Source organism: Fragaria vesca, linkage group LG4 (genome assembly GCF_000184155.1).
Source record: "Fragaria vesca subsp. vesca linkage group LG4, FraVesHawaii_1.0, whole genome shotgun sequence".
Lineage (NCBI taxonomy): Eukaryota > Viridiplantae > Streptophyta > Magnoliopsida > Rosales > Rosaceae > Fragaria > Fragaria vesca.
The window spans coordinates 10723553-10738246 of NC_020494.1; the positions used below are offsets into that span (position 1 = coordinate 10723553).

General features: G+C 38.1%; 2 protein-coding genes across 2 annotated transcripts; one reads left to right on the plus strand and one right to left on the minus strand.

Moving 5' to 3' along the window:
* Positions 1-1274: 1274 nt before the first annotated feature.
* On the plus strand, positions 1275-2261 carry LOC101312247 (ethylene-responsive transcription factor ERF086-like). The gene has a single exon (XM_004298065.1). It carries the CDS (start codon positions 1275-1277, stop codon positions 2259-2261), a length of 987 nt encoding a protein of 328 aa, XP_004298113.1.
* Positions 2262-3851: 1590 nt separating this feature from the next.
* Positions 3852-8420, minus strand: LOC101301184 (zinc finger CCCH domain-containing protein 58-like). The gene is made up of 7 exons (XM_004296767.1): positions 8007-8420; positions 7738-7880; positions 7442-7507; positions 7159-7278; positions 6737-7039; positions 6254-6571; positions 3852-4964 (listed from the first exon to the last, which is right to left on the minus strand). The coding sequence occupies exons 1-7, from the start codon at positions 8092-8094 to the stop codon at positions 4575-4577; spliced, it is 1428 nt and encodes a 475-aa protein (XP_004296815.1). The 5' UTR covers positions 8095-8420; the 3' UTR covers positions 3852-4574.
* Positions 8421-14694: the final 6274 nt, after the last annotated feature.

The following is a 14694-nucleotide window of genomic DNA, read 5'->3' on the forward strand; positions in this document are numbered from 1 at the left end:
ATGAATTTTTGTTGGTACATAAGAATTTCAAGAAAAACTAAATCAAACTCTTCAGGATTAGGTGCAAGAAGCACTTTAGCTGGTTTCCTCTATCTTCTGGTTTTATAATCCAAACTTCTCCATGATTCTTATATATCTACCAGTCATATTCATTCAAGTCCCTTCTAACTCCTAAAACTTTGACATTTCAACTTAATTAGCTAGATTAATGGCCCTAAGAATTTAACCCTAATTTACTGATGCTCATGGACCATGGAGCTTTCAAGATATTAGGCAAGTTGATTAGGTCAGTTTTCTTGTAGCTCCAGACATGACCTAATCACAGTTATATGTCAAAGCCACAGTATTTTCTTACTTAATATGGCTTACATACAAGTGATGTAATTATTAGATCACTAATGAGATAGTTAATTTACAAACTATGGCCATGCAATAAGAGATATATATATATATATATATATATATATATATATATATATATATACAGAGATTATATTTATTAGGGTAGCTCTTATTGGAACTTGGAGGAAAGTGACTGTAGCTAGAAAATAAAAAAACACAGAGCAGTTAGTAGGCTCCCATTTTGAGTTTTTGATAAGTACTGCCCTGCTGCGAATCTACATTTTCACCTACAAGTTCTAGCTTATTATTTTCTGATTTAAAGAGTTATAGGGTTAAATGGCAATGCGAAAAGGAAAGAATTAATGTAAGTAGGTGAAAAGGGAGAGAATGGTCTTCTACAGAATGACATCTGCAATGTCCCTTTCCTTTGCTCCATGATTTTTACATCAATCTCATACATAGTCTTTGAAAGGGATCTCACATCCCTTGTTTGGATTTTGTATGCTTGAATGTGGTTCGGTTTTAATCATAATCGTGTTTAAAACACTGTGTCACATTTCTTTTAGTGTAATGTTAATGTCACGACCCTTCATTAGATTTGTAATACACGACTAAAATTAATTCAAACATACATATCCAAATAGTAGAATATCCAAATCTCTTTTTAAAAAAATAACTATTTCCATTTCAAAACCAAAACCCATCACTTTCTCATACCTTTGCCTCTCTATATATATCTCATCAACCTGTTGAAGCTATACACTTTGTGTAGTACTACCACTCCTATAGTCCTCACACAAAGTCTTTAAGAAGCCTGCTTCCTTTCAAAATCCAGAACTCATTTCTCAAATCCTATCTTCTCTTACTAATCCTCAACATTTCCAACCTCAGCGCATTTTCTCATTACCATGCCAATTTCCACCTCAAAAGCCATGGAAAAACCTCTCACCCAATCTGGTGAGAGATCAAGAGGGAGAAGGAAACAAGCTGAGCCAGGTAGGTTTCTTGGGGTGAGGAGAAGGCCTTGGGGTAGATATGCAGCTGAGATCAGAGACCCAAGTACTAAAGAGAGGCATTGGCTTGGGACGTTTGACACTGCTCAAGAAGCAGCTTTGGCTTATGACCGAGCTGCTTTGTCCATGAAAGGAGCTCAAGCAAGAACCAACTTCATTTACTCTGACAACTCCACTTTCCACTCTCTTCTAACACCCTTTGATGTTCAAACCCTATTGCCACAACAATCACTTGAGTTCTTCACTTCCACCACTACACAGACTCCTAGACAACAACAACAACCCACCCATCAGAACACTCCACCTGCTCAGTCCAGCATGTTTTATCAGAATGAGAGAAACCCCAACCTTAGGTCCAATGAAAAACCCTCATTTGATGCTCTCTTCTTCTCCAATGACTTTTCTTCTGATAATTCAGGTTACCTGGGTTGCATAGTTCCTGATAACTGCTTGAGGCCTCCTTCTGATATTCCCAAAAGCAGTGAGTTTACTACTACTCATGCTTTGGATATTGATCATCAGAATTTTAGCTTTACAAATTCCTCCATTCAAACTCAACCACATTGTGATCAAAGCAGTACTGCTACTACATTTCCTCTAGATGTAATGAATGTGCCAGCTTCGATAATGGCGTCTAGCAGTAACCCTGGAGATCAGCCTTCTTGCTTTGATGGATTCAGTCATGGATTCTGGGGTGATAACCAGCAGTACTCGTCATTGGATCAGTTAAACTCTAGAGAGCTTTCAACAATGGTGGACAGCAACCTATTCATGACTGAAGATGGGTGCAACATTGAAGCCTTGTATCCGATCATCGAAAATCAAAGTACTTCTTCGTTCTCTTGCTCCCCATCAGTTCATCCTTTTGGTGATGTAGTAATCGAGTTTGGCCATTCCCTCTATTAGGTTTAGCTTCTAGAGTCCACCTACGTATAATAAATTGAAATAATCATAATGGTTCCATTTTATGTGCATGCTCTTATATATATATATTTCTGTATTCTTGCTTCTTGCTACTCTTTCTTTCACTGTAGTTAGTTACCCAAAGAAAACCTCCATTTTGGGGAGGAGATTTGGGATTTGCTTATCATGGTTCTGCAAGCTTTAATGGAAACTGTTGGGGTATTGATCAGCTTTTCCATGTCTTAATATTCTTGGCATCCCATATTTGATAATGGTGCTTGCTTAGCTAGTGTCTTTATGGGTGTACTGGCATGGCCTTCACATAAATAATAGAATAGCTGCTGCTGCATTATGTGTCTCTCTTTGCGGCTATTTGCCTGGCCTTTTGCTGACACTACGTAAAAAATCCATGCAACTTCAAACTTAATGTATTGATTAAAATGGACCACGAAGCTATTAGCATCAAATGTGCAAGCTATTGGTGTTTATGATAAGCTTCTCTTTGTGTTTTATGTGTAGTTGTCCTTCAATAAATGGTTTTGCCAAGTAAAGATCTCTTTACAACCGAAGTTCTAGAGGCTCTTGGTGAACACAGAACGTTCAATAGTGCTTTGGAGTACTAAAACTGTAGAGACAAGAGTCGTAAGATGGTTCAATTTTTGGTGACCACGAAATGTTCAATAGTGTTTTGGAGTGCTAAAACTACATAGACATGAGTCATTAGATTGGTTCAGTACGTGAGACACTCTGCAAACAGTCGTCGGTTTAATGGCTCGCTCTCTAAAGTTCCAATATTCTAAAGCACTATAGTTTTTCAATTACCAAGTAACCCGTCATTAACAGTTCACGGTTGTGTTCTACTCGAGAAGAATAAGCAACTCGATTAGTACTATTTCACATGTAGACATTGTGTCGACTTCTTTCTAGTTTCATGCCCTCAAATCTGAATTCATTTGTTCTCTTTTTTGAGCCATGCCATGGCTTTCAAACCAAACGTAGATTTGTGGATAAATGATCGAGTCACATGATAGGGAGGTTTTGAATCGAGTCAATTTTCCTTGCCCTAATAGGTAACTATAGTTGTTGACAAAGGGTGTGTCATATAAAACTCGTGCATAAACACCCCAAAAATATCTTTTTGTCCTGGGGAACATCTTCTGCTCAATCATATGTACCTAAGGCAAATCTTAGGGAGGGGTGAGTATATGACCAAACCCATAAAGGTTCTAAACTGCCGCACATCCCATCAATTTCAATTCAATAGGATTAGTCACTTGTACTCTATTATTGTTTTTGGGAGTACACCCTAGTGAAAAGTTACCAAGCAAGACTTTGTGCCTTACAGAAATGGAGCAATTAGAACAATGATTAAACAAAGAACTTCCAAAAAGCAATAGAATGATCAAAGGGAGGACACCAAACATTCTCAAAACAAAAGGGGGGATTTATAGGCTTAGATCTTATGAAATGACCTTAGTCTTATACTTACCAGTTACCAGATAACTCATCTTTTCTTTTTGTTCAACACAGTTCATCCACATTCATTTTCTTAAACCTTCATACCAAAACAAAATCAAGTACCAACATATTCTTTCCTGCAAGAACTTCATCTATGATTTAGCATATGTAAGCAAAGCAGTATGTAGAGAAAGTAATAATATGATGAGGAAGAGAGCTTATAATTATACAGTCAAGAGTGCTTTTTCATATACTTTGTATTTCATAATAAATTTATCAAATAACATGGTCAAGCCTTTCATTGACACAACATAACTATGTATCTAATCCCTTATAAAGTAGCATTGTTGATGCCTCCTTGGGTCTTTGAATTACTTCTCTGTTCTCAAAATAGACCTTGGACAAAAAGTGAGGGATACATGAATTCGAATTCCCAAGTTGAACTGAAAGCTTGTTCCCCAATTTGAAAGAAATCTTAGAAAAGGATGGACATGAATGCACAGTCAATGTGAAAGCACAGACTGGAACTAATCATTTCAGGGCTGGAGCACAGATGAAAACACACTCCGAAATCGGAGAACTGGAGATGGAATTGCCTAATGGAAGCTTTTTTCTTGGTTATTAAAGAGAAAGATGGAAGGCTATATGGGTTTGCTGAACTTTTGGAGGTTGGCCATTGCTTATTCAAGATAAAAGAGAAGGGCCATATAAAGATGATATGACACAGATGAACTTAACTGAGGTATGCTAAGCCAGTGAGATATGAGGCCTCTGTTGGAGGACTTGCAAAAAGAAAAATGATGTTTTGGTTGGAGAAAGTTGATCAAAAAAGAACAATGGAAAGTCCCTTGACCTTGCTTAACTCGAACTATGAGACTCTGTACTGTTGTCGCTGGTAGTTGAAGGGCCAGAACCCTGAGCAGATTGTTGGTCACCCAAATGGGTAACACCATCCTTAGAAACAGTGGAACCAACTGATCCACTAACAGTGCTCGGTGATGAAGACATTCTGGTAGAAGCTGAGTCCTTGCTTGTGCCTGAATTAAGTTCAGGCCGCAATTCTGACGATGAGGATGATGGGGCTAGCGTACCTATTGACGATCCCACTGGATAGGGTGCAACTGGCACATCAGTGAGAGAAGACGCTGATGGACTGTAACTGAGTGTTCCCACTGGGTGGTCGAATTTGCATGCAGACCCGAATTTGCATGCTCCTCGTTGTGCATAGTGAGTGCAAAGTGGTGCACCCTGATTAATCACATAGAATTTCAAATTCCAAGCACAACTTACCAATAACGTATTCAAAGTACAAGAATCCCAGAAGAAAAACAAAAGAAAAGACCAAACAGGATATAATGCCAGGCAAGAAGACCCAACACTCAAATTATATGCTCCATTTGTGAAAGTCACCCAGAAAATGCTTACTTAGAACACCATAATGCTGTATCTACAGAACATTTAAGCCAAACACTGTTCTTGCTAAATTGGGCCGTTGAAACTTCAAACAATCATCAAACATTACCAGCATATCCAAATGGTACGGACAATTCAAGCATGTTTAGCATACTGTGCCTCCAAAAAGAAAAACCCAAAGTATAGCATATAAAAGAAACACTGTTTTTGAAGGGAGTGGAATTATTCCTTATTGCCTACTAAGAACCCAACTCAGAAATGCAGAAAAAACATGTATATCCAAAAACAGAAACATGCACATCCATTGTATGCAAGAAATCCTGCCACTGCATTGGTAAATCACAATGTACACACATGCATGGATTACTTGTCCTTGATGTTTATCTTAATTCCAGATAAACATCAAGGACAAGTAACATTTTGGTAAGAGGGCAAAGGTAAATGAATCTAAGACGGATGCGACAGAGGAAGAAATTTAAAGGATGACTTTGATGATGGGATGAAAGCAGTGTAGTGGGATAAAGGGCTGCAGTTCAAAACCATCCTAGTGAATTGACCATATCAAACAGTAACTAATTCACCCAATAATAATAATCAAACAGCAACTCTGGAAACAACATTAATCAAAACAAGTGTAGGAAAAGAAAAAACAAGTATCCAAAGTCATGCAAATCGGTAAGGATGCTGCATTATAGCCCTAACTTACACAACTTTCCAACTAATAGAGTCGTTCATCAACACCAAACAACAAATATGTTTCAGGGAATTCAGTTGCGCTTTAAAATATTATTCTTTAGTGAGCAGGTGTTTTCCTCATAGAGTTGCAAGTTGCAACAATTAGCTTTCATGTCAATTTGGATACCATTTAGATGTTTCAAAAGAACCTCAAATAGGTCCATATTTAGATATGATTTTTCACTATGCATATGAGGATGATAAAAAGAACCTAACATTCCACAATATGAGAGAGAGAGTGAGAGAGTGAGAGGGTGGGAGGTAGAGTAGTCAGATAGTATATAAGAGACCATTCCATAGTAAAGTTTACAGCTTTAAGATAAAACAAGCTTATGATTGACGACCTAGTAAAAGCATCACGATGCAGAGGAGTTGAAAGAGCGGCTCACCGGGCGCGATGGAAGACCAGTGGAGCTAAGGGCCACAGGTGTTTTTAGTGGAACAACTTCTGCTGGATGATGATATCTACACGAGGACCCAAATTTACATTCCCCTGTTCTGAGGTAATACTGACATTCTGCTTGGCCAGGTCTTTCAGGATGAGATTGCTCCTTCTGGCTAGTGGTTGGAGGACCAAGAGAAAAAGGTGCAGTTGGAAAGATTCCTGTATATGCAGGTGCTGAAGGAGATATTTGATTTATCCCATAAAGTGCCCCTGAACCAACAGCGGTTTGAGTACTAGGAGAAGCTAATGGGCTTGCACCAGCCTGCAAGACATAGATAAGAGCTTAACTGGAATTCATGCAAATTACAAATAAAATGGGGGAAGCAAATGTTACTGAAATTCATGCTACTTTCTAACTTAATGGAGGGGAAAATGTTACTTAACTGAATTCAAGCAACTTTTAATGGAGGAAGCAAATGTTACTTACCGGATATGGACTCCAACCTGAGAAAGGAACCATTCCGGGGGGAATCAGCATTGGACCATAAGGGCTTTGAACGTATGAGCTAGGTAGCAAAGGAGGCCTTGCAACCATTACTGTTCCATACGGCTGTGAGGAAACAGATGGAGATTGTACAGTTTGATACAATGTAGGTGTAGGTACAATTGAAGCTTGGGCTTGTGATGGCACTTGAGGTTGTGTGCTAGTCAGTGGTGGATGATGGAATTTACAAGTTGCACCAAACTTACACTGTCCAGTTTTGACATAGTACGAACACTCTCTTTCACCCTGTAATTATTCGAAAAAATAATAAATCAAGGACAACACTATCCCTCAGTCATGAAATGAGAATACCAACATGACAAACAATTAAAAAAAAATCAAAGTTATGATCGAGAAACACAGACCGGTCGCAATGGGTATCCATAGTAGTTAAGCGATACAGGGGTCGCCGAGCCTCCTCCTTGCTTAGGATGGTGATACTTACAAGTGGCACCAAATTTGCACGTCCCCGTCCTCATATAATACTGCAATTAAACAACCAATGCACAATCAAACAAGCGAAAATCCATAATTTCCCAACACCAACAAACAAACAAACCATGAAATGATCCACAAAAGACATTACTCCACCCAATACATGTCCCTAAACCTCAAAGCTTCAAGAATCAGTTACACAAACTCAAATACCTGGCACACAGGCTGCCCCACTCGCTCTGGGTACTCCACTGACCCAGCTCTCAGAGCTCCGGTAACCTGCGAAACATTACATTACATCCGACTATTAAACAATCACCTTCCCACATATCAACTACCTAGATCTTATTAAATCACCATCCAAAAAAACAAAAGCTCAATGAACCAGTGATCACAATTGCATCAATATCACAAGCAACGTCATCAAATCTGTACAAACAGACAAGATCAAACCAGACCAAGCCCTAAACTGAATCAAATACAAGCAGTAAAAAAATTAAAAAAATTACCGCGCTACGATCACGGGGGTGATTGTACCGACACCTCGAGCCGTAGCCACAAATCCCAGTGCGGAGATAGTAACTGCAATCGGCCTCGTCGGGCCGTTCCGGGTACGATTCTCCGGGTCCGAGGGCCAACTGCCACATGGATTCTGCATTTCCCCCAAAAGATCAAACCCACATTCACCCCAAAATCCCAGCAAATCCACACCCCAAATTCAATCCAAATTGAAATGCAGGGTCAAAAACTTGAAACAGGAAAACAAAACATGTCTCACCTTCGAGGCCAGTCTCGGGTCCCGGAGCGGTCCACTCCGGCGACGGATCCGACTGCGACCCTTCCGTGCTCCGACCGTACCTCTCCATTGTACGGCCACGACCAAACACTTGGAAACAAACAACAAACGAAAGAACCGGGTTTCGATTGCAGAGTGTTGTGGAACAAACAACCTCGGTTGCTTCTCTGATCAAATGGGGGAGAAGACTAATCTAATCTAAGACGCACATCAACAGCAACAACATCAACAAAGGAGAAGAAGAAGAAGAACAAAAAGGGTCTGGATTTACAGAGCTCTGTTTATCTCTCTCTCTCTTTCACACACACACAACCACTGTGTGCGTCTCTCTCTCTCTTTCTCTTTCTCTGTCTTTGTTTTGGTTTTGGTTTTTTGGTTTTTTTTTGATTTCTCTTTCTCTCTCTATCAGTTTTTTGATCTCTTACTTTTCTCCTCTTCCTTAACTTTGTGAGAGGAGCTTCTATTTCTTTTTTCCTTTTTCTTTTTTATTTATTTTTTTAATAGGGCTCCCGGGTCCGTTGGTGGTTTATATACCCGCCAAACCTCCTCCCAAGCATATTTACCTACCTTCTTTTCACCTCTCACATTTTCCTTTATTAAAAATTAAAACTTAAAACAGACAGGAAAAAGGGAACTACCTGCGTGAGTGAGCTACAAGGTAACTAGAAGAAAGAGCTATTTGCTTACTGAATGACCATAATGCCCCTGTATTTGGGCACGTGAGTTATGTATCGGTTTGCATTAGTGGATTCGTGACGGGGGCAGGGTCGTCTTTTCTGACCAGATGGGATTAACAGACAGTTAATGATGATGATTAAGATGAGATCACGGTAATGGGAGAACACAGACCTGCTAGTGTTGTCTGAATGTCTGATCCTGCAGGAGATGAGGTTTCCTTAATTTTTGGTTAATATTGAGGTGTTGCAGACAGAGTACAAGGAGTGGGATCTACCACATTTTCACAACCAAAAACCAAAGAGGCAAAGAAGAAGGGGATCTACCCACCAAGCAACTAATAACTAGAGCATTAAGTCCATCAATTAATTAAACATCTAAAGAACCCTCTATTAGCCACAAATCCTGATGTTCATTTCTTGATATTCCACTAGTTATTTAGTTTAACACTTGTACCGGTGGTAAAACGTTCAGCCAGCTATGAATTTATAGCGTAATCAAAACATTCGGATTTTCTGTTAAATATGATATTTAACTATAATCGTCTTGTGAATTTACATTAAATGAGATATGGCTAAAGAAAAAGGAAAACAAAACTAAAAATGAATTGGGCATTTACGAATTATGTCGGCATAAATGTAACTGGTTACCTGGCAGGCGCCGTTGGTGACCAACAAGAAGAAACGAGAGCAAATAAATAAGAGCTAGGTCCGCGCAACACCTGTACACCATGCAGTTGAGCACCCTGGTCGGGTGTTGATCGTTTTCTCATGCGTTGTGGTTTTCCAAGTGGTGCCCTGTGTTTTGATGCGTATAGTATCACGTGTTAGAGTATTTGTAGCGTCTCAACTGATTTTTTTTCTTCATTTATGCAACATCATGCAGAAGAGCATGCGCAAAGCATTACGTGGCGGTTGTTTCTCAACGTGTGTAGCATTACGTGTAAGAATATCACTCATTGATTTATCAATACTAATTGACAAATGAGTGATAAAAGAGTGGAGAGACCGAGAGAGCAAGAGTAAGTAAAAATACTCAAGCTCTAATAATATTAAGTGTAAACATATCGTATGTAATTTCTGACTTCAAAAACGTACCACAAGAATTAATTTGATTTGAAATTAATTAAAATTTCACCTTTTATTTATCATTCATCTTTTAAAACTTGGTTGGTTTCGACCAAACTTATCTTTGAGTATATTTTCATGACAATCTCCTGTGCATTTGTAGTGGTGAAATTGATGTGGTTAATCCCATACAGTAAACTAACTACTGGTTTTGAAGACTAATTCTTTCTTTTCTGGTTGGTGTATTTCTTTTCTGGAAAATGCTTGTTTAGCAATATGGTCCAACAAAGTACAATCTTTAACACTTCAAAATTGCAACTAAAATTGTATTCTCACATCTATCTTTAATGTAGGTGAACTGAGTACCCAATAGGTTTCTAAACAACTGTATCATGGGTAGGTAAAATTGTCTACTCTAATTGCTTATTTTGCATGTCATATGCAATAACGGTGAGTGACAATCACGTATATGATATGAAACGTTAAAGGTTGGTCTGATATATATGAGTGAGTATGTTAATTTAGTAGTATGAGTTGCAATTGAAACTTATGACTAGTTACTTAATCTTGATCAAATCGATAGTTCTATGACTAGAAATTTTCATAGACATTATAAGCGGTTTTAAGTTCAGACGTGAAAACGAATAGATTAACTATTAAAAATCAAAATAAAACTAACAGACACATTTACGACGACACAACAGGAGTAAAACACTGAAATACGAAAACATGAGCAAAACACTTTCGGTATGATCCAACCACAAACAGACACGCAAGCATCTCTCACCTTCTGTATAAAATACCCACACGCGCCTAAACATAGCGTTCGTATTCGCTAACGCGGCTGCTGTACACATTGTACGGAACACCGCCCAACTCCCTTTAGAAAAGCCTCATATTTTCTTGCTTTTCAAAAAAAAAAACCTCATATTTTCTAGCACGCGTCTTACCCGCCGTCAAAAACGCGTGGGAATAAATCACAATCCAGTCAAAATCGAAAATCTTACTGTGCTCTACGGTTGCTTGCGTCGCAGAGATTCTGAGTTTCCTGACCAACTTCAACGGCTGCGATTCGCTCCTTCAGAACCAACGACTGATATTGACTCCGGCGTCGACGTCTTTGAAGTAGAAAGACGGGAGAGACTCGGAGTGAGGCGTAGTAGGTAAGAAGTCCATAAATGCCAACTATGGTGAAACCTGTGACCGGATGTAGCCGGTTAATCAAAGAGGGGATAGCGACGGGAGGAACCGGGTGGGGCGGTAATCCGGTGGGTTTGTTTGACTTGGGCAAGATTTGGCCACAAGTGGCACTTTTTAAGATTTGGTGCAAAGGGCTCTTTGATTTGGACTGTAGCTAGCGTATCTTATCGAACTAAATGTCGGCGAGCTCTGTGTAATTTCTATTTATTTTTACTTTATTAGTTTAGATAAATTAATAATTTGTGGAGTGAGCTTCTGTACACTGCGACGTGTGGTGGGCTTTAATGATCCATATGAATCATGAATGCTTATCCGAATATTGGGCTGACAGAATTCTCTATACCTTCCATAAGTGGTTTCATTTTCAGACCAGAAATGGAAAGAGGTATTTGACTAGTTTCATTCTTCTTTCGTTTTGTTCATTTAATATTTCAGAAATTCTTTTACTAATACGTTTTTGATTTTTTTACCATGTTCGTCATAGGAAGTTTGAGAATGCAATACTTGAGTATAGATTGGAACATGTGTAGTTGGATTAAAGAATAATGTCGGTTAGATTTGTTAGAATGTGTTCATGTGAGTAACACGTTATTGTTACGTTGTTGATGACGCCATATAAAAGTGTAACACTTTTGAATTATTAACGCTATAATCAATGCTATTGTTAGATTAATTGGTTTATGAAGATCTTCTTTAGGCATGTATCTCGTGAAGCCAACTTCACAGTTAATGCATGTCGCAATGTCAATGCGCTCCATTCTTTATGCATGTATCATTTCATATTCTCAGTGCGCTCCATTGTTTTAATTTTAAATGTTAGGAACTAAGAGATATGAAACATATGATAAAAGAGACTATCTAAGTTGGCGCAGGCAATGGTGCTACACCAGTCTCTTGATGTTTCCAGTTTTTCTTTATAAAAGTTGAAAATATTCTCACTTTGTATTTTTATACGTTTTGAGAAATATCTCACTATCACGTTTTCATCTCATTTCATTTTAAAATGAAAATACAAGCATGAAAGCATAACCGAACACCACCAAATATTCTTGTTTTTGTATAAATTGAGTTGAAATCGTTATAACAAGAGGTTGGTGATTTGAATTTTTCTTTAATTGCTTTAATTGAAAGATGCAGATTTTAATTATATTAATTAATTGTAAAAATCTACGTTGTTATAGTAATTAAATAATTAATTTTACAAATAAGTAAATTTTGGTTGGATCATGATTTTGCGTAATTACGAATCACAATCCAAGTTACCTATTGAAAAAGTAGCTTTTATTTTATTTTATTTTATTTTTTGACAAGTAAGTAGCTTTTATTTTGAATATATGCTTTTGGTAAATATTAAAATATGTAATATACATATACAAAATTTATTTTGTGGGTTCGAAGAACATTTTCAGACAGCTATAAATAGTGACCTAGAGCTACATACCCACATAGCTAGTCGTTCTTCATATATGTCTTACTTCTAGCTAGTATAAACTATTATCTTATGTTTTTCTCTTTTCTTCAACTTTTCTTGAATTCTAAGGCATTTTATCTCCCTGTGTATCTAATCTCGTATTGGGATGACCTAGCAATTTTTCTTTAAGTATCTCATTTTTGATGCTTCTTCTGGTACAAAATAGCCTGTACATAGGTCTAGTATTAGCTTACCCTCAAATTGTTCGCGTCTCTCCTTTTTTTCTTTCTTGTTTTCTCTTGGATATCAACTAGCGTAGATAGCCTCTAGAGAAATGGATCGGAGGAAGGTCATAACATTGAGACCTCGAACCACTTGAGATGTAAACACAAATACGTAGATCTTTTGCTTCGGATCATAATTCAGAGTCACATATCCAATCAATAATTTACCAAACTTTTTATCTCCTACACCCATTGAGGATTTAGCCATGAACTCCTAAGGAATTTCCTCAATTGGTGTTCCTACCCCTTGGGTATGACATATTGATATGGAGGTTAGTTTCTCTCTCTCTCATATTATTTCGATACATGATAATGATGATGTATGATTAACATGGGGTATATATTTTTGTGTGTGTTTGGCATTGGACATCAAGTTCAGGCCTTAGAACCTCGGGGGAGGACTATACAACCCCAACACGTACTCATCAGTTGTTGGCAGCAAACTATCTATCCATTCAGAGCTTCATCTGATCAACTGCTACTTCTTAAAAGATAAGGACTAGGACGCTGAAATTAGTTGGATCAACGATTTACTAGACAATTGCAATTTTTGTAATATGTAATTAATTATGTTCAAGTAATGATATGTTTAGGGTGCGGTTATTGTCACCCTACAAAGTACTTTGTTCACCCCAAATTTTTTTGATTTATTGAAAGACTATAATATCCTAGTGTAAAATTAATTACAGTAATACATTGTATGATATTAAAAATTACAATGCGTTTGACACCCTACATATTGAACAAGTATTTTAATATAATGGTTCTGGATTTTTTTTTTTTGAAATAGTCAGTTATGACTTTCATAAATTTGGGTAAAACGAAGGCTTGAAATAGCCATTACATACTCTACCGCTATCATCTACCGATAGACAAGTAATTGTGAGACATACCTCACCTAGTACATATGATAAACTACCCTTTAGTAATCTTACTCATAAAACACTTTAGGCCTTGTATCCTAAAGGGTGAACCTACATGAAATAGAACATATTCCCTTAGACTATAAAAAAAACATGGAAAAGAATAACGAAAAGCTAAACATAGAGGCCCATGAGCCGGCCCACTTGGAAATGACATGTCAGGCCCAGTCGACGCTTTGGTCCAGTCCACCATCAAACTTTCAACCCTATTGCACACTCAAACGTCAAAACCTTTAGCCGCCGCCGCAGCCACTAACTTCAGCCCGGAACAACGCCGCCTGCTGCTACCACGACCACACCCATCGTTGTTCCAACCACCACAAAGCGCCGCCATATCCATACCAACTTAACCCTATGCGCATCTCTTGCATTAAACATCACCGTTGATTAGATCGATGGCTCCGTCGTTCAAGATTCATCCTTGGAGAATTGAAGCCTCATATGCACAGTCCGCCATCCCCTTACATCACCCAGCCAAAACAAACCCGTCCAAGCCTACCATCTCCTCCATTAGACGAACCCCACGAGCAATAGCAATTAGTTTCTCATCCGGTGAGCAACCTCTCAACAACGACAAGGCAAGAAGCCTGCCGCCGGATAGACTAGATTTGGAGGATGGCCGCCCTAGGCTAGGGTTTTGGAGAATAGAGATCGTAGTCCTTGTCAGTATGGTTCTGGGTTTAATTGAGAAAAGAACAACAAGAAGAAAAATACGGATGATCCAATTCCAATAGAGTGTCCTCGAGTTATCTCTTTACATATGAATCCTTTTGTTTGTCTGCGTTGAAGTGTTAATTATGTTTCAAGTTTCCAGCTACTTCTACATCGACATTTTCTATTTGAGACAAAGGCGAAACTAAATAGTGTGAGCTGTGAATGCTTTGCTATGGAGATTCGTCAAGAAGGTAATCCATTATAAAAGTAGACATATGGGACATCTTATTTTGATGACAGTATCATCACCGCTTTCTTTCTTTACCACTATATTGGAATAGCCGATTATCAATGAATTATCGTAGTAACCTAAATTGTAAACAACTAGCACAACCGAGAAATGCTATTTGGAGTTCAGAACTACAAAAGTAATTTTGAACAAAGATAACAAATACA